General features: G+C 30.8%; 1 protein-coding gene and 1 non-coding gene across 2 annotated transcripts in view; one reads left to right on the forward strand and one right to left on the reverse strand.

The window, feature by feature from the left end:
• The window catches only part of Smp_126970 (hypothetical protein), a gene marked incomplete at both ends in the record, with an annotated part of 47,670 nt that overhangs the window by 16,495 nt on the left and 9,353 nt on the right, over window positions 1-21,822 (reverse strand). The window contains 14 exons of the mRNA XM_018796706.1: window positions 476-709; window positions 3,039-3,557; window positions 4,687-4,778; window positions 6,784-6,819; window positions 8,319-8,401; window positions 8,851-9,086; window positions 9,511-9,636; window positions 9,973-10,360; window positions 11,654-11,784; window positions 12,811-12,960; window positions 13,460-13,662; window positions 14,156-14,299; window positions 16,378-16,481; window positions 17,556-17,704. Coding sequence (XP_018651822.1) covers window positions 476-709; window positions 3,039-3,557; window positions 4,687-4,778; window positions 6,784-6,819; window positions 8,319-8,401; window positions 8,851-9,086; window positions 9,511-9,636; window positions 9,973-10,360; window positions 11,654-11,784; window positions 12,811-12,960; window positions 13,460-13,662; window positions 14,156-14,299; window positions 16,378-16,481; window positions 17,556-17,704 — 2,595 coding nt within the window. The remainder of the gene's footprint in view (window positions 1-475; window positions 710-3,038; window positions 3,558-4,686; window positions 4,779-6,783; window positions 6,820-8,318; window positions 8,402-8,850; window positions 9,087-9,510; window positions 9,637-9,972; window positions 10,361-11,653; window positions 11,785-12,810; window positions 12,961-13,459; window positions 13,663-14,155; window positions 14,300-16,377; window positions 16,482-17,555; window positions 17,705-21,822) is intronic.
• Window positions 21,360-21,430, forward strand: Smp_tRNA_01766_Pseudo_TTG.1.1. Its single transcript has one exon. It is a non-coding gene (tRNA).

Raw genomic sequence — 21,822 nt, forward strand, 5'->3', positions numbered from 1 at the left:
ATAATCCAGTTTTTAAAAGCGACTATTTGTCGTTCTTCGTCATGCCAAAATATCTTCGATCAGTCATCCTCTTATGACATTCGATGGATAAATTTTACTCATATCTCTTCTCGTTTCTCTAAGAAACGCAAGGAGATGGGTTCACTCAAATTCTATGTTGATTAATCTTGTAATGGGTTTAAAAAGTTTAAAAAACGGATGAATACAACACGAAGTTAATACACATAATTCCCCAACTGAAACAGATTAAAAAAGGAAAATCCTTCGTAATATTTATACAGCTAGAAGATTAGTGGTCTATAAATTAAAGCAGATCACCAAATATGGTACCATGTGTTTTTGATAGAATAAAACAGAATTGGCCAATCAATACAAACGAATATTCCTCGGCATTTTAAGAAAACAATTATTCATATTTATTCGAGAGTTCATTTTATTTCATATCACGTAAGGATATCAATACTGAAAAGCTCACTTGTACTTCTTTCTTATATAATTCATTAATTGATTCTTTTAATTCATATTCTTTGTTAAGAAATTCCTCTTCAGTAAGCAACATCCATTTAAGCCTCCATATTTTTAATTCTTCTTGTAATATAGCCACTTGAACATGAAGCCATTTATTAAATAGAGTAGTTAGCTCCTCATCAAATTTTTCTTTAATTTCATCTATTTCATTGTAAATCTTTTTTAAATCACCTTCTAAAAACTGCATAAAAAAGCATTAAATTTTTTTGTGAATAAAACATTTTAAACTTTGTTCCAAAAAATGCGGTCACTTAGTATTGTAAGATGATATTAAGCTCATAACAGATAGTAGGTTAAACAGTAATTATAATGGTCTCGTCTTGCATTGAATGATGTTAGTAAGATGTATGACGGTCAGGAAGTTTATCCAACAACTATCTCTATTATATATGATCTAGTTAAAATAATTGTTATAAATTTTCTAGAAGGATGTGCTAATCATGTTACATTGTAGATGACTTTGAACTGATGTTATAGCAACACTCCTATGATTAATTTCGATCACAGTTAACTTTTGTCAAGCCCTTTAATTAACTTATTTCACAGACAATGTTATTACTACGATCACTATCATGTCTGTATAAACGCGTATGCTTGATCACATGTAACAGCCTATGCATATATTCCTCACTCTGCCTTAAATGTTAATTACTTAAATATCGCCTAATGAATCATTTTCCTTCCTTCCCCTCCTTACTTTGCTTCACCACGATTAGTTTTGATTCAGAATTCGCCTCTATTTTCGCTCATTAGAGCGCACGAGACCTTATGCTCTAAATCGTTCGATGTACTAATAACTTTGTTATCGGTGTTGTCCAATAATAAACTGTAGTCGCCGCTCCTTATTGCCTTATGAATTCAAACACCATTGAGATTTACGTAATAACAGTTATCAAGGTGATTAATAAACGAAACCTAACAAATTATCTCGAAGCTAAGACATTACAATGTCCATTTTGTGTCTGCAGAATTAATGCTAGGCTAGTCAATTACATTTATTGAAAATATTTATATAGATGGCATAGTAATCTTTTGAGAAATTTCATCTCGCGAAGCGGGATCGTGGATGCGCACTGCTGAGGAGTCCCACAATAGGACGAAACGGCCATCCAGTGCGTCCAGGTTTTCCATGGTGGTCTAGCTTCAATTGACTCATGATTTCAACTATATGTAAAAAAGACAGTATTGTTTGTTAGATATTTACAACCAAACATTTGTGGACATTATCAGACTTTTTATGTAAAAATTCAATAGTTAATGATTAGGAATACATTGAAAAGAGAAAAGACAACTAGATATACACATGTACAAATTACAAAACAAAATATTGAATAGATAAATTTATAATCATTATGAATAATTGATACTGATTTGTCTATGTTACCAAAAATGTGATCTATAATTGCCGTATTATTTTATTGAGAATTAAGATAAAACTATTTATACTCTTTCTTTAATTACATTTTTTTGTGTATAACTGAGGTATTAGGTAAAGTTAGCAAAGAAATCGTAACTTATATTATTTGATCTTACTCTTCTTTTTTTTACAAACAAGAAATCATATCATTGAATGATTAGATACCGAACATTTTGACAAAGGTAAATGTAAATGAAATTAATAATGAAATTATAATATTACCCTATTGATAATGATTGTCACCATTTTGAAAAGTTTACAGAAAGATGAAATAATTATCTAAGCATGTTTAACAAAAAACAAAATGTCTGTTACTAGTATACACAATAAAAGTGATTGGCAAGAGAATTAATGATGCAAGTTTTAATCATCTCAGATAAATAGAGCACAAAAGCACCATGAGTTGTTATCCGTGTGATTAAAGCTTTAACATGGAATGTGCATATATATATATATATATATATATATATATATATATATAGAGAGAGAGAGAGAGAGGAAGAAAGAAAGGATAGTAAATAACACGAACTCTGAGATAACATGAGGATTGTGACAGTGACTTTAAATTATGACAAATCCGTAACCACGTAGGGGCCAAAATCATAATTGTCTAGTCCTCTAGTAATGATTGAATTCTATCAATCCCGTCACAATGTGGCTATCTACCATCGGAACATAGTGCACAATATGTCAGTTACGTAAACTAATGACCATATTGTAACTTGATCAACAGAATTCAAATAGCACTAAAAAATTAGAAATACATGAAACAGTTGCTATTCAGCTATTAATGAACTGTAAATATTTCAGTCCTAAAGAGAATTAGTCCCTGCCCGAATAGCTCAGTGGTAGAGTTTCAAACTGTAAAGCTACGTAAATTTGATTAGAATCCTCTGGAGAACGCTAGTTCCCTCAAGATCTTAGGTACGTATTTCTGACTAATGTCAACTGACATGAAACCTAGGTACGATGTATCCTGATGATTATTTTCAACCATCAATCATCGATAAATTTTGATTGCATGAGATTGATACACTTATAGTTTTATTGAATTGTGTTTCATTTTTCTCATTAACGTAAAAGACAATCCAACCTTTTTATATTTTTCTCTTTCTTCATTTAATTCTTTTACTTTACGTTCATATTCTGCATACATTTGTTTATCATCCTCCGTCCAATTAACTGATGGTTTACCAGTTAATAAAAACGCTGGTTTTGGAATATCCTTCTTCAATTCATCTTCTTTTGTAATCTCTAACACACCACCCATCATTTCTTCCAAACCTTTTTCACGCCAATTATCCAACTTTTCCTTACGTCGTCTTTCTTCGTCAGCTAATCGTTTCGATTGAATCTCGGCTAACTTCTCAGGTGAAAAATACTTTTCCACTGTTATCTCATCATCTGTAACAATAAATAGCTGTTCTGGTTCTTCATCAGGATCAAATTTCGGATTAGTGAGATGTTTTAGTAAATGTGGTTGTTGAAGATCCGTATGAATTTTACGTATTCTTGATAATTTGGTCTGAATGTTAGCAAGATGACTTGCCTTCTTTTCATAGACTTCATCGAACTGTTTGTTGAAAGATTCTTTCATACGATAAATTGCATTCTAAAAGTTAATCATTAATTTTAAATATTTATAATTAAAAAGAGTCATTTAGTTAGATAAATTATTTCTATAAAATCAGAAATTAATCAAATGTAGCTATTAAAAATACAAGTGCCTATCTACCGCTTGACTGTCAATTTAGATAAGTATTGGTGACACAAATCACTATTTAAATGAATTCGGATGTTTAGTCAACCAATTGTTTGAAACATTTAGGTTGTTGAAGAAGATCCTAAGTTATCGTTCATTAAATCTTCATATTCATTTTGAAACATTACTTAAGAAGTTTTCAAACTTTTGTCTTAACACTGTGTAAGTCATAGTACATAGGATTTTGATGATCATCTCAAATTGAATCCATCGCACCATAATTACCTTCGGAACTTCAAAGTGCATATTATTGATCGACTTATTCTGATAATCTAATATTGTTAAATAACTAGCCTAAATTCTAGGTATATGGATACCAGGTGTTATTTTACAAAAGATATAAGGAGCTCGAAGGATAAGACGGTATACTTCACCAGGTAGATGGACAATAAAATCGGCCATAATATTAAAAGTTTATCCATATTGGATAGTTCTAAATAACTCCTTATTTCAAGTGTATTCTGCAGTCATATGTCGAACCCATAACGCAACTAAAAATCTGATATTTATTACAAAAACCTTATGATAAATATTTTGCAAAGACAATCGTTAAATTTTTAATCTAAAGATTTTTGAAATTGGAAAATAGGTTCACCGAAAACCATGCCCATGTCTTAAGCTTCAAGCATACTTTTCTGACAAAATGACTACCGATCACTAGATTGTTAAGATTAGAATTTCTAAAATCCATCTGGATGATTCAGATAGAGTGAGTATAACAATTGGCTCGTATAAAGTTCACCTCAAACTAAGAAAATTGACTTTTGGGTTAAGATGTCAAAAGTTGCTTAGATTATTTACCGTTCTATAATCCACATAAACAGATTTCACCACTTTCATCTTGTACAAACAACGAAATACAAATAAAAAATTTATTTTTTTACAGAATTAATAAAGTTTCAAGTTTATTTTTGATATTTTGATGAAACTAAATATCTCTAGACGTGAATTTAACTAATTCATTGGTGTTTATACTTACTTTTACCAAAACAATTTGATAGATCTTTTGCATTCGTGTATAAAGATCCATTTGACAATAACCATGATCAATCGATCCACCATGTTCTCTGGCTGAAATACAAACAATGATAGTCAAATTAAAAATAAAATCCAGTTTGAAAATAACATTATCATTCTAGTGAATAATATTACCAGCAAAGATGGATAGTGGGTGGCAGTGGAATCCAATACGCGCGTCTCGTCCTATTTAGGACTCGTCAGCTGAATGTACCTGCATCTCAGAGTTGACATTCACCCCGGGACTCGAACCCAGTACCTGTCGCTTGAAACGCCATCGTGTTATCCACTTAAGACGAAAGGCGCGTCCTGGATTCCACTGCTAGCCACTATCCATCTTTGCTTATAATGTTTGTGAATTAAGGCAATATCGAGGCCATACGCACAGTATGCACATATGCCAATAAGAGACTGACCAGTTGCAGTTCTGAGCATCAATAGGACGATTCAAACAAACAATACTAAGTGAATTCATTAATATTACCTTTTAAGGGAAAATTATTCCAAGGAAAACATATCCAAATCTCTCTTATCATTCAATTTAGTTCTGTGTTATCTTAAAAGGCATAAATTTTGTAACCTTATTAACAATTAATACTATATTTGCTATCAGGAGTGATTTATACTATTCAAGGATTTAGAAATCAGTAGCTACATTGTTTATTGATCAGTTTGGTATCAATAAGTTTTTCAAATTAGAGTTAAATGAGTAAAACAAGATAGTCAAATAAATAGAAGAACGGACTAAAATGAAAAACATCCATTTACCATTGCAAACCACAGTTGAAACAGTTCCTAAGACTGATTTCACTAGCCTTTGAGATTTGTTTGTCAGTTCTCTAGGGTGAATACTTAGATTTATTGAAGCCTTAGCCATAAGAAAGTTGAAACACCACGTACATTCAAATGCAATTTGTTTTTCTAATAAATCTGCCCTGATAATAATGGCTTAATATAATATCACGAGTGGTGTAATTCATATTTATTATCAGAAGGGGTTTTGTGGAGATTTAGTATTTTCATAGTTGGAAGCGTGAGTCTAGCTGTGTGGTCTAGCTTCAATTGACTCACGCTTTCAACTATGTAACTCATATTGTTTTCCTAGTGTTTCAGTTTGTCAAGTCTGACCTTGATTTTTCATATAAATAACCTAAAAAAAGTAATGTGTTCTCAGATTGTTCGGAATGTATTGTCCTCGTAGATCATGTCGTTCTGATAAACTTCATCCTCTCATTGAATTACCTAGTTTATTAAAGAAACTAACTGTTTTAAGTGTACTTCATTATTTTTATTAAACTGTTGATCAATAAAACTAATAATTTTCAGTTATCCAAGTGATTCATGAATACTTTCTATGAAGTACAAAAACAATTTCTTTCTCACTTAGTTTAACCTTTTGATGAGAAGTCATTCTTTAGTTTTTATGTTCTTTTTAAACCTGATTATATTGTTAACAGGGTTTATTATTCTTTATTAGATTATGACTTCTCTGTAAAGCCTCTAGGTCAGGAGAACTATAAAATACATATTGAGAAAAATATTGTGCTCAAAATTTATAACAGAGTTGAACACGACCAGGACTTAATTAATCCTATGTAATCCGAGTTCTCGAACAAGTGATTTTTGCTACTTCAGATACTAGTTAATTTTGTATTTGCTGATCAGATTTGTCTTTATATATAAACAGCATTAGGCTTTTTCTGTATATTGTAAACATTTCAATTTTCCACAAATAGTATCTTAAATGATGTAAGTTAAAAAAAGTGAGATAATGAAACACATTTGAACACTTTCATTTAAACAATAGTTCTTGTTTCATGAATAAAATATGTGTGGACAATTCAACTGAATTTCAAACATAATCACCAAATTCTGACATGAATGCAAGTTGATTTAGATTTTCATGTTGTTTGACTTAACACATAAAACGAGTAAATATTAGCATAGAAGATATTTATTCATACTATATTTGCCGCAAATATAATTTTTAAAAAAATGTTAACCCAGAATGTAGATAATTATCCCAGTGGAAACCTATCTGCTTAGAATGCAAACGTACCAGTACTTCCAACAAGAATCCGATTTATTGATTGCTCTGGTTCCTCTTCCTCATCTACTTCCTCCTTTTGTTCTTGACTGGGCTTCAGTTAATATAGGTAAAGAAATAAAATCATTAAAATTATTTTTGACTACTTTTTGGTGTCATTCAGTATATGGGTTAACATTATAACCCATGACCAGGTACTAGATACGTATCTATTGACTAAGAGGTCTTTGCTTCTTTCCACGTGTGATCATATAACGTTTAATAAACGAAAATTTGTTTTGTAAACAGTTAAATTTTGTTTAATAATGGATTATGGTGAAAACACGAACTTCCCGAAAACAAAGCATAATTGATTGATCACTATGCAGTCTTCTATATAGAATCTACGAAAAAACAAGTATGATTATCCGCAAATGAGAGAAATAGAATGGCAGATACAGATTTATCTGACACCGAAAATAGACCAGAAACCATATTTTAGTGCACTAATTTTTAGGGTGTTGTTTATACTAAATACCAATCAGATTTGCAATAGACTTTAGGGAAGTAGAACTCGTTACGAAATTAATCAGTGACTGGTTGTATTGAGTTAACTTATTAATGTCGTAGAATTTAAGTGTACAATGGAAACTGGTCATTGAATTACATGCTTATCCTCTTTACTAACGACTCCATCATTTTGTCGTTCATGGTAAGGTAATATTAACTGCTATCAGATAACATATATCTGAAATGGGATGTAGAGTGTCAAAGCTTAAGAGGCTTCTGAATAATAACTCAAATTAGCATCTGTCAACGAATATTAGAAACAAGTATTTTCGAGGTAGCCTATTAAAAACCGAATAACTATTAATCATACTAAATTTCTACTACTGCTTGTTTGTTATCTACACTACTGATTGCCCATTCTTATGTTGTAATCTAGCTAATTAGAAGAAATCATACATTTTCTGGGACCAATGGTAATTCTGCTTTTGTTATTGTTATTCGTTTACTATGAATTCATGAACTTCCATTAATCGACCACCGCAGAAAGTAAGAATCAACATTGGAAAGACATTTATTTTCGGCCACAATGAATGCTATTCGTTTAGTTTCAACCGGACACAATATGGTAGTTTCAGTAACTTATCATATAATAATACAGGTTAGAAGATGGACTGATTGAAAATGATCAACTATGGGTAGATTGAATATGAGATATGCGTGCGACCTCATTCGCTTTATGATCTAGTGCGGTTATGACACAAAAGCATCTAAACTGAACAAACTAAATAAAAAAATTGAGACTAAATATAACTGTTGTTGAGCAAAAGAAAACTTATTTATGTAAACGTGACATATTAATACTATAATGAACAAGTGTATATTACTGAAATCTATGAAACCATGTATAAGTCAAATATTTAAGTCCTGTGAAATATGGATAAAATAAAAAGGTTGTCTAAAAGTTCTAACAATAATAATTTTAAGTGAATTGAGAAATGGGTAGTGGATTTACAGTAGAATCCTATGTTCATAATATTCTGATCAGTCAAACAATGAACCTCGTACGTTTCGCTTGCTTCTCCAGTTTTGAGATGGTGAAGATTTGTAGCTCAGGTGGGTGATTTTGATGGAGTTTTGTTCTCTGAGCTGGATGGTTTGGTCGTGGAGCTTTCATCGTCCTTCTGAACGACATCATCAGCACAAACTTCGGGTAGAAGTGAAGTGTTTGAATTTCTCCACATGTGATTCACAGCTTGTCCCGCACACCTCGATGTTGATTGGTTCTTGTTGACCTTAAACCTGTCATTGTTTATTTCTTTGTTTTGGTTGTATCTCCCATTGGGTTGATTTTTGTTCCTATGCTTCTCCAGTTCTCATTAGTAAACGCAAATTAAGTGTATCATAATAAATTCTAAAATGGGAAGTTTCCTTCCAAAATTATGAAGTGTCATGGAGTATTATTAAGTTTTACAAAGTTTTTTTTACAGTTTACCAATTAAAATTACTTTAGATAATCTAATGACTACAAAAAAAAACTATTGAATGAAACTAACCTTTTTTGATATATTTGATTGAAATAAATGTGAAGACAGTAATTCTCTTTCTTTTGCTGTTGTATGAATAATTTTCATTCTAGCAACAACAGTATTAATTAATTGTTTTTCACTGCTTGTAATATTCTTCAATGGGTAATTTGAAACTTTAATTGGTAAATTGAACGCTTTTAAGCATCTTCCCTTGACAAACATTTCATCCCAACATTGAGATTTAATAGCTTGCCAAGTAAATTGTTTTGCTAAATCTTTTAATTTTATTTCTTTTCGAAGCTTATTATGAAAGAAAGATAAGTACATTTATTGCGAAAATAAAAATATGAATTATAAACAGATATTTGATTTAAATCGAGAGAAGGTGAGAAAGATATGTGTATCTGGAAAGATTTCGGGACAATTCTGTACCAACGTCATGCACAATGATTGATCTCCACACTTTAATTCTCTAATCCGAACCAATCCAGGTGCATCAATGTTTAGTTTACATTCAAAAAACTATTGATAATGTTACAACTTCTAATATGATTAATCAAAAAGCATAATGTAATTTTTCTGTTAGTTTCACCTAGTTCCTCTACCTTACACTTAACCTGGAACCTCAGAAACACCGATTTTGCCGCTATGAATAAATTAATATATAAGAAAGATAAATAAGACCATAAATTAAATCAATTTCGTGCATACTTTTTCTACTAACCTGGTTGACTTCCTTCTTTGTTTTCTCTAAAATGACATTTTGTTCATCAACATCTAGCTCAAATTCTAACCTGTCAATACGTTGAAATTCAGGAAGACTTTCGTTTTCACTGACCATAGCATTGACCTATTTTGTGTTTCATAAAGAAATATCAATAATCGGGAAACTTGAAATCATAGTGATGTATGTTAAAAATTATAAATCTACATTTCACTGAGCTACAGTAATAAAGCAATAGTTATCAGAACTTTTACGAATTTCAGTTCAAACAGGTTATGCAAGTGTTCATCAGTATTTCATACTATTAGATACAGCAAACACTAAATTCCTCCCTATTGAAATGAATCTTCAAGTAAAATTAGTTTTTAAAGAAAAAACACTATGAGGATCATCAGAAATCCCTATTGCGTTAGTCCAAATGATCTTAAGGCTGATACCTTATATATATATGACAAATCTTACTGTATTTCTGATTTCATTCAATTCATTAAGAATACTTGTCTTCGTTTCCCCATAAATCAAGTTTTCTGAAGCCTCAGCATTAAGCTGACAAAATTCTATCCATGTAATAACATTTGAGTCAGTATCTCTTTTACAATAGGAAAACTCTTCTAAATCTGTATCTTCATCGGCATCTACCGATATTTGTTGATCATATAATGAAAGGCTTGTACCAGATTGATGGGGTAATATTGGTGAAACATCAGTTTTTTGTAAAATATTGGCATTTAAATGTGATTGATTTTGTGTTATCTCACAACTTTTCATTTCTTGTAATTTAGTTAGTTGTTCATGTAAAGATCTTAAACTTGGAAATGAACTGACTTTCGATTCCGTAATTGCACCTTCCCTGAAATACAAAATATTCAAGAAAATTGAAATGAATATTCGACTTTCAGAACATTATTTCGAAATTATTGACAAAAATAAATGACAATAAAAAATGCCAAACTGAGTCTTTACAAAAAAAGAAACCACAATTAAATATACAAATGAGATGTTAATTGTATCACTAATTAGATATTGTTAAATTCTGTATCCTCAAATCGTTTTATTTAATTATAGATAAGAATATAGTGAACATTCACTAAACATCTACTTTAGGTTGTTTATTAACTATTTTATCATCGCAATAGGTTACGATTAATTAATCATATATTAATTTTCCATATAACAAACGGAAAAGTGTTTTTGTGAATTTATTTCATCCATTAAGGTAGCCGCAGAGAGCATAAAAAAGTAATACACATCTCTCTCAAAACACTTCTGAAAGAACAACTGGTTTATCGCTCTTCATATCAAACGCACTTGGAAGATCGTTAAAATATCGATGGAAACCGAAGAAAGAGAAAGTAATAAATGGTTACAGAAAGAGAAATTCAGTATCCAGATAGGTTTTAGTCGAGAGGTACATTTTTAGTGTCCAAAATTATATGGTCTATTATGAAAGTTAACACTTTCAAAATCCCACAGTTATACGATTATTAACTTCATACTGACATGAAACTAACTAATTATCAATACCAGTCTGAAAAAAATTCGACCATCAAAACCAACTACGAGATCCAAGATAGATCTGATATCAAAAATTACTAAAAATGGTTCCCATTTTTGATTGAACGCTTGAACCGTATTTATGTCATCGTTCAGGAAACAGATGCATTTCTACTGAAGCATGTAGAAGAAGAAATTGAGTTCCCTAATTTTAATACAATTGAATGGTGATGTCAATGCCATTTAGTTTGATAATGACTGGACTAAAAGTTTCGGCATTCATAATAGGTATACATATTACTTGACTGAACTAGAAACATCAACAGACAGTAGTTTGTTGAAGATATTAGTTTATATCTAAGAGTTTATAAAATATTTAACGAAACTAATTTGGATTATATATCATATTTCATTAGTCTTTCAAATCATTGAATGAATGAAATGAGCTGAATCGTGGAATACCTAACTTATTAGTGTAAAATTCATTTGTTGTAATTGATTCCTAACTTAATACTTACATTGTAAAAAACATATGATAATATATTATACGAAAATAGATTCCTTACATGCAGTGTAAAAGTAAATTCATCATACGAAAGATCATTTAGGTAAACAAAATAAATATAAAGTCTTGATTTCCAAAACTTACCTTATTTTAACTCTTGCTAATAAACCATCTCCACCACATGTGATTAAACTATTCAAATCTTTACAGAATTCTGCAGCGATTATACCACGTGAATTAGATTCATGAATATTTATGGAATACTGAAGTGAAACCTTATAAACATGAATAGAAAACAATATGAACAGAAAAAGTACACTTTCATGAGAGGTTTGGCAAAATGATGTGGTAAAACTAACCAACTCAGTAGTATGAAACTTTAAAACTAAATAGACAAACTGTAGGTTAAAAAATTTATTTAATGTAGTTGATGCTTTGACCTGTGTGATAAATGACAGTCATTTATCTTGTTGGCTACTGAATAATGCTTCTGGAAAACTTGTAACTGATATTTGCCTTGCTTCCATAATATCTTCAATGCGGTACGAAATACTTTACAATACAGTATGTTCAAAGTGAAAAAAAAAACACAGCATACTTTATAGACCTATGATGAAACTGATTGGGGTTCGCTTATCGAAAATGTATTGATATAATTATATTTATCAGCATAGGGTTGTGGAGATTGTTGGGCTTCATTGAAATCATGAAGCGATTAATGTTAAACTACCACTGAAAATCTGGAAGCACTGACTGGGCGTTTTGTTCTAGTATGGAACTCCTCAGCAGTGTGCATCCACTATAGCGTACGTAGGGATGAAAGCCAAAACCTTTGGTTTCGCGAGGGAACGCTTAAACTCTACACAACTGGGCTGACATCTAACGGTGTTAACTTCTAACCTGAATTAGGCCATAATATTGTAGGATTGACTTAGTTGATTGCAATACTGAGGCAATCCGCTCATAATGCATATATGCCAATTGCAGTTATTTACATCAACAACCGGAGGATTCAAGCCCTTAAAAATAAAACAAAGTCCATCCCCGTTTTACAAGCCAGTGACCATCATTACTTAGTAACAAAGTGAAAAACACATTGAGGACTTGAAACGATAAGTAGTGGAATCAAATCCCGGTATAAACATCAAAACTAAGAAGTAAGTTTATCCAGCTGATGAAACCCAAATAGGATTAAATTCGCATCTTGGATTCCACTTTCAGTTACTATCAAACCTTGCCTACTAAATCTTCTATTTTTCGGTAGTTTTGAATAAAAGTCAATATAGTATTAAATATCTTACAGTTTCATTTATGTTAATAATTTGAACAGATCCATCCATAGAATAAGCTAGTAATGAATTAGTACCAGATATTCTTGTAAATTTGATGTTTTTTGATTCTTGTAAAATGTTATAAATATACTCCGTGGTAATATGTAATTGATGTTGTTTCTAGTAAAGAAAACAAATGAAAACATACAAACTAATTATTCAATAGAGAAAATATCTGTAATACATATTGTATACCATATTTTTTAAATGTCATAAATTTGCCTCTGTATATATTTCAGAAGAGTCTATAAATAACTGATTGATTTCAATTTATAATCTCGTTTAACACATTTATGATTTGGCCAACAGAGTTAATTGCCATGTTATACGACTTTTCTGTTCTAAATTTTTAAACATTTTATGTATCTGCATACTGTAATAATGGCGCTTAAAAATAAAAGCTATAGTGTTTACCTTTTTGATCTGCTTAAATAGTATACCTGAGTTATAGTGGTGACTTTAATAAACATGAAGATATAACGTCGTTTCTAATCTATATGCGTCTCAGAAACATATTTAAGTAATTATTCTGAATCGGACTAAATATTTACAAGTGTTCAATAATTTCGAGTGATTACTTTCATAATATTCATATAGCTTATAATTCATTATCAAATACCTTTTGTGATTCATCGATACAAAATATTTCCAATGCATGATACTGAGAATCAGCTGCAATTATTAATGGTGATGTTGATTCATATACATCATTTGATGGCCAATAGCAGACACCAACCTTTGGTCTGTGAAAATTCCATTTGATAAGGTTAATTTTATCTTCATTTAGTTTTCGATAATTATCAACATAGTCTACTTCATTATCTAAAAACAGAACAGAAAATATCTTATTATGATAGACTTGGTATCATTTAACAAAGGGAAAATGAATGAGCATATCAGTAAGTTTTCTCAAAAAAAAAACTATATTTGATCCTTAATATTACATTGATGAGAACCATGTAATTTAGTTATCGACAGAAATATTATGTGAAGGGAGTCCGAATCCTTCTTGATAAGGTTGATAATTAGTTAAATAATTTATATCAGTAAATTCGATTTAAACCAATTTTGAGTTTGTTTTAACGTATCTTTCAGACTCAGAAAAGTATTCATTTAACAACCAAGTAGACTGAATAAATTGAAAACCACAAAGTATAGGAAATAGGTTTCAATCCCCACATTTAACTAAGATAAAGTGCAAAAACCATTCATTTTTGTTTCTCATAAATAATTAGCATGAGATATCTGCTTCACGAAGTGAAGGTTACATTGATTAAAAAAATAGCCTACTCACGGATTACTCTTTTTGACTTACTGCTTCCAATTTCAGCTGGTATTTCGTACTGATATATAGCCTCAGCAGTTTTATTGGTATCATTACTAACAGCAAGAAGAACAAAGATTTTCGATGAATCTTTTGATCGAATCATGCTTAAATTATGCACCCTACCAATAAATGCTGTAAATTATGAGAAAGAATATGTTGAAAATTATTTTGATAAATAATTTACAAAAGTATAGGTAAACTTTAAGGTCTCTGACTTCAACCAATAAATTAAAGTAGACTTATGAAAAAGTTGTTAAAAATCTAGGAAACTTGAATAAACATGGATTAAATAAGTACTATGGTACTAGTGTAGGAACTAGAGAAGTCTTTTATGTCAAGGCCAAATCAGTAATTAATGGTTCATTTCTTACCTGACATTTTTATGATATTTCCAAATTTGTAAGTGTTATTGAGGAAATTCTCTATTGAAGTGTGAACATAGGGAATTTTGTTTTTAACAATTATCATAAACCAAATATAAATACCTTTTTAGAGAATTATAACTACACAATCAGAAACCTTGAAATATTAGGCAGTGAAGACTCCATCCTGTCAATAGAATATACTTTAAACAACCCCTGATTACAATTATATAGATCATAGGGTAATATATATGGTACAAACAAAAAGGATGTCCAAGTGTGCCCATTAAACAGTGTGTTGAAGCTACCTTTTGAATAAAAGTTGCCTTGTCACTTACAAAACTAAAATATTTGACTTCTCATACAGTCTATGAACCTTAAATCAAGTTTAGTCTGCAGTTTTGTAGTTTTCCATTATAAAATTTGATTACCACACAATCATAAAGTAAATTTATCAGAGAGAATGAAATGGGTATACATCCTTAATCTAGGTGAACTTACAGTTTACTAGGTTCCCTCTAATTAACATAGTAAACAAATCATTTCGAAATAATGATGACAAATTTTTCCTTGACTAGTAAGGTAGAAAGAGTCATCCATACACGCCTTCATCAAAATGATAAGGTACAAAAAGTGAAATTGAAAGCTTCCGATCCTGCTTATTCTTAAGGCAATAGAAGAGTTTTTAAACTGTGTGGAATACCAAGTAAGAGCAAATGATTTCGATTACAGCCCTTACCTTAGATCTCATGTCATGTTCATAATCACCACTTTGATCCAGGGGATAATATGGTGCACGGTAATATATACCAGTATGGTCTATATTCTTCCATACAAAACATTAAAATAAATAAATTCACAGTTTTTATTATGGAAAACCTTATCGTTGGTCATAATTTATCGCTATATAGAATTTATTTAAACTGTTTGGATCTTTACCGTCTAATTTCATATCTCATTCTAAGAATCTATGTTTCAAAATAGAGTATCGAATTCCCTGAAACTATCTTCAGTCGAATATATCGGAGTTATATGGTGCTCCAGCCATTTGAGGTAGGTGAAACCTCACTCGGTAAAACCGATTGACTTATCTGGATTATAATCCGCTTTCTGAGACTAATAAACTCACCGCGTGGACATGATTTCGTGTCATAAAATCTTGGACACTTCATCAAGATAACTTGGAAAATAATCACTTTGAAGTTTGTCAGTTTCTTAAATATAAACGATAGGTTCGTGGGTTATTAGTGCATTTAAATTTAGCTAAAGTATTTTTTATCTTGAGTCAACCTTTCTAGTTGTTTGAAACTTAGAAAACCAGGTTATGACTGGATTTTAAGATAACAATAACGTTGTTCGTAGTGGCAGGATGTGTAGTATTTGAATGAATCATGATCAACAGTCATATGTATGAAATTTGGCTAAATAGCTCTGAAAACTTTGTAGCAAATTGTTGATTTAATTCACAGTTTTCATAGTTTTATTTCACTTCACGATGGGTGAATAATCATTTACTATAGTAAGTAGATAGAGGTTTAGGAATGGTGATCAATTAAACCAAGAATATGACCAATTGCAGTGGCTTTAACCTGCCAAGCATCTACTCTTATTCCATACTAGGGTAAAAATTTGATCAACGTTTTATTACCAGGTAAGATCCACTATTACAATACAAACTGTCGTATATTATAGTGTCAGGTAATGAAACTGGAATTATGCTTTGTTGAGTTTTTTTTCTAGTATACCTTAGCAGTTGTTATCAAGCATTTGTTATACTTGTAACTGTTTTTAGTATACTTTCTATCAAAACAGTCATGATTATTAAGAAAACATTACGATTGAACTTACACACATAACCTATTGGTTCAAAAGATTTGGTAGGTAATGCTGACATCAAAATACTTGGACCATTATCTATTACTGCAGTTAAAAATTCACCATCAGGGTCAAATCTGAAAATAAAATAGAGATATATAAACTGAGTAGTAAAAAATGAATTATTCATTAGTTGGGTAATGTATTGTTAATTATCTTAAATTCTAAAATTATCAAACCGGTCCATGTTTTCTAAAAATTTACCCGAAACGATTTAGACATTTAAAAATTCCATAGTAATTAAACGTAAAAGCGAAGAAATGTAAGATAATGACAATTATCTCCAAGTGGAATAAACAAGTTATTTCAGAATCATGAGAATTCTTGTTATTTTGATGTAGACATCCATAGTCATATTCTTAGTACATAAAAAAATAAACGACAATGTTTCTATTTACAAAAACAAGAGTTTGATTTTGAGATAATATTCATATTAAATATTTATGTATGTCAAATTCTTTGTACATACATACTTTATTCTTGTGATTTAGTTTTTCGTGAATTGTGATTGGCATTAATTATTCATATATATACATATATTCGATAAACTTTGGTCCTTAGTTTATTTCTTTTAATGGTCGACAATTTAAGTTACAAATTAACCGTTTTGTAAAAAAAATTATTATTGTACATTGGACAGTGAATATTTTATGATTATGTTGAATTGTATAGTTTTTATTGGTTGGTATATCATAATAGTTGCTAATTTACCATCATTATATGTAGGCTATGTCATCCATGTTTAATTCGAATTTTTGATACCAATAAATTATCCTCATTGTTTGTGTTAACATTCGCCAACTGCAAAATATGAACGATTACTAGATAAATCTAGTATTTATCTATTTGATCAGATAGAATGATAATTTATTAGGTCAAACTTGGTAAACTTGTTGATTTCTCTGTTTGTCTTTTCATGGGAATATTTTCCTGCTCTTCGTAAGTGAATACATCAATAATGACTTGGTGATTAATTTTGCTAAAGCAAGTAACATGTTGTTTTGAAATAAGTACAATGTGTTCTTTATCCCAGTACATAAAATAAACACCTCAGTTATGTCTAAAAGGTAAGGGTTTCAGCTTTTAATATTTACACGTAAAATAATCTGACAAAAATGTACAAATATAAATATTTCATAATATACACTCACGCAATATGTGTTAAAGGTTTACGATAGAGTCGAATAATATTTACAATTCTCGGTGAAGTGGGGCTAGTAAAGTCAATAAACATTATGGAGCCAGAATTCATTCCAGCAACTGCCAAAGGTAAAACTGGTGAAATTACCAAACAATGACACTAGGTTGAAGAAAAAATAAGAATATTCAGTACATTAAAAAGTTTTCCAAATATTTTTCAATAATAAACATCTTGTTGTTATGAAAAAACAGGGTTCTTAGAAGACACGTACTATGCTGTCGAAAATCGTGTTTCAATATATCACTAGTTTATACAATATTACCAACGTATTTACTGACTTATTTTCATAATTAAAACACCAAATAGTGATTCGAAAAACTCCTCAGCTGACTAAAATTTACTAGTTGTTAAAATATTTCAAGCTTTACCAGGCCCTAGAAAGTATTAGTTTTATCACCAATGAAGGAAGACCAAACCGGTTAATAAACAACAAGTACCCACAAAACATTCTTAGACAAAAAACCAAATCACCATTCTGTACAGAATGTAGAATCCGATCAGCACTTTTCTAACGAGTGAAAAATAGCACGTAACATAGGTTCATGGTTTTCTGTCGACTATCTTCAACCACCACCATACATTTCAAAATAATGTACGCCATGTCGAGTCATATAGACTTGTGGCTACATAGCAACTAGACTTATAAAATTCGATTAACACTAAGAAGGACTTGATATAAATGACATTAATCACTTCTCAGTGATTAATCAACTGTAAAAGTGCATCTTTTGTGAAATAAGAATCTATACATTTAGTAAAACATCTATCTAGCGAGCCTGTTTTCAGAACACTCAATCTCTTAGAAAGTAATCAGTTTATTAGCACTTATTACAAAGTAGTTTTAAAAGTGACAATAACAAACAAAATTTTATAAAACCATGAAATGTCAAGAAAACAAAATTTCTCAAAACTTATGTCACGAAACGTTCGAGGTTAAAACCTTTTGTTACCAGTACATAGATACCTAGTCAGATTCTGTTTAATAGCAGATCATTTTAGAAGGCAAACACATGATAATTTTGGCGTCCATACAAAGTTAATTTTTTCGTTATTTTCATTAAAATCACTGGTAGTTTGCAGACAATGACCTCTGAAGATGATAATTCTTACCACCATTCATCAGGCACATCAATCAATGATTACAAAGATAGTTATAAAGAATCAAATATTTTAAATGTCTAATTAATAATAAAGCAATTAGAATTTCGTGAATGTTTCATCTGCATTACTAATATAAGATAATTTTTCCCACTATATAGTTCGTAGCTCTTGGTATGATTTCAAATAATCGAAGTAACAATTTCCATTTGTCAGATATAAAACCATGTCATTTATAAAGGATAAATTATACGTCTTGAATGAGTTCAATTTCAAATCGAAAGTTAAATATGTTCTAAGATAATAAATTTTGTTTGAAATAAATATATAAGTGGTACTTCAGTTAAACAAAAGAAAATCCTATTGATTTAGTTTTGATTGTGAATTGCTTGAATAAAATATATCCATTTATTTAAATCACAAATATTGATAAAATTACATTATAACGGAAAAAAGTGGGTGGAATCAGCATGAATGAATGATAAATGGTAACAAAAGAGAATTATAATAATTACAAAGAAATATTTATTATCTTCATAGTTGAAAGCGTGAGTCTAAATCTCGACAAAAAACCCCCTTCTGATAATAATAATAATAATCATATGCTCACTAGTGACTGACTTCGAGAGGTAAATCCAGGAGTTCTATTGAGAAGCAGTGACCAGTGGAGTTCAAACCACGTCTGTTGTGAGATAGGAACTCACTGAAGACAATTGGTGAATGGTTGCTCAACTTCTTGGATTGGTTGGAGTTAGACACAAACACCATCGGATGCCGGCTCAGTGGTCTATCGGTTAAGTACTCTGGCACGAGACTGGTAGGTCCTGGGTTCGAATCTGACGAGGCGAGGTCGTGGATGCGCACTGCTGAGGAGTCCCACAACAGGACAAAACGACCGCCCAGTGCTTCCAGGTTTTCCATGGTGGTCTAGCTTCAATTGACTCACGCTTTCAACCATGAAAATACTAAATCTCCACAAAAAACCCCTTCTGATAAAAATATAAATTAAACTTCTTACTGTATCATTGAGAAATAACGATCCAATTAATTCTCCTGTTTTACAATCCCAACAATTGATTATACCGGTAATTCCTGCAGTCTTTACAATAGACAAAATGATAAGCCAGTCTTTTAATCATAATTTATACTGAAGATATTTAGAAATCAGTCATTCCAATATGAAGTATACGAAGACCACTTTAATGTAAATATTTACATACCAGATACTGATAATGATGAAAAACAATAATTTACAACTTAAATTTAGTCATGTGATGCTTAGTACTGCATACATTCAATGGTAACTGCATGCGTTTTAATCAGTGGACCTTATTTTCAACGTCATTTAAATGTGCATATATTTCAATAATTACACGTCCCTCAAATATTGTTCAACATCTTTTAGATTTTGTTGCAAGCCAACCGTTTCTCAACGTTACGGATATTTTCTTTAGATTTTAAAAGTAGCAGTTGTTGTCATGCCATCGTTTTGTGAATCCCGTTTAACTATAACTCTCTAAGTAAACAAAATAATTTGAATAAATATGACAATTAAAAAATTGGGTTACTGTTTTATTGCATATTTTCACCAAGTTATCAGATAGGATAAATTTCTGGTTTACCGCAAAAGAATACAAATGCCATCGTCCATAAGTCTTATTCATAACTTTCCTAAGTCAAAACAGCACACCCAAATGATTTTTCAAGCAACGTGTGTATAAATGGCTTAGTCGCTCGTAGCACTATGAAAATTCTTAAAATACCAGAGGATTCATAAAAAGGATGGAAAAATTGAGTTAAAACTTGCCATTTATACGGTGGAAGAACAATAAAGTCTGCAGAATAAGATGAATTTATTATATTTCTTGGCTTATCATCAGCAACCAGATTAATTCAGTGAGGTTTATATGAATGTGTGAAAAGAAAACGAATTTCACAAGAATAAAAATAGGAGGAAAACCTATGTCATGAATATTATTGTAAACATCCAACGAGAAGCCATTTAATTGAATGAGTTCATTTTGTTCTGCGAATCTCACTGACTGAATTTATTAAGAGAACTGGTTTATAGTCTGTTATTGTGCGATGCTATTAAATCAACGGTAATTTTTAATAAGAATTGGAAGACCAAAGTGTTATCAATCATGGAAATAATTAAAGCAAAAACCATTTTTATTCCATTTATTTCTTCAGATAATCGAAAGTGCTTAAAATTCTATTTTTCAATAGTTCGTTGACAAGTACGTCGTAAAATTGAATTGTACTACTTGTACGTTATTCAGTAGTGTAAATATAAAAGATTAAGCAATTAAACATTAACAATTCTCCTAGTATTGTTTACTTGAATATTCTCATTGATGTTTAGCATTGCAATTGATCAGTCTCTTATTGGCTTATGTGCATACTGTGAGTATTGCCTCGATATTACCCTAGTGCACAAGCATTATACGCAAAGATGGATAGTGGCTAGCAGTGGAATCCAATACGTGCGTTTCGTCCTATTCGGGACTCGTCAGCTGGATTTACCTGCATCTCAGAGTTGATGTCCATTCTGGTCTGATCAATTGGAGTCCTAAGTATCAATGGGAAGATTCAAGTAAACAATATCAAGTGAATTTAAACTTCACACCACTGCACAAGCAAGTGGCTATTATGACTCAGTAACTAAGTGGATAACGCGATAGCATTTGAAGCGAAAGGTACTGGGTTCGATTCCCAGGGTGAATATCAACTCAGATGCAGATACATTCAGCTGACGAGTCCCGAATAGGACGAGACGCACGTATTGGATTTCACTGCTAGCCACTATCCATCTTTGCTTATTAACTATTCTCATTCTTGAAGTAATTGTAGCTATGATAGTCGATACGCTTAGTACTGAATTTGTATCCTCCATGCTGGATTAATTTGATGTATTTGGCCGTGTCGTTTAATTTACACTGATTAGCTTCAATGATCGAAATAAATCATGGATGCTTCAGCAATCGTGTTCATGTGTGGGACCTCGAAGTAGACTTCTTAATTTCAAGGAAATAGGTTATTTATTCATTGAGAGCTTAAAGTCACATTTCATCACCGCTAGTAAGAATCAAATTCATTTGAGAATTACCAAACCATGT

This window comes from Schistosoma mansoni, chromosome 4, assembly GCF_000237925.1.
Source record: "Schistosoma mansoni strain Puerto Rico chromosome 4, complete genome".
Taxonomy (NCBI): domain Eukaryota; kingdom Metazoa; phylum Platyhelminthes; class Trematoda; order Strigeidida; family Schistosomatidae; genus Schistosoma; species Schistosoma mansoni.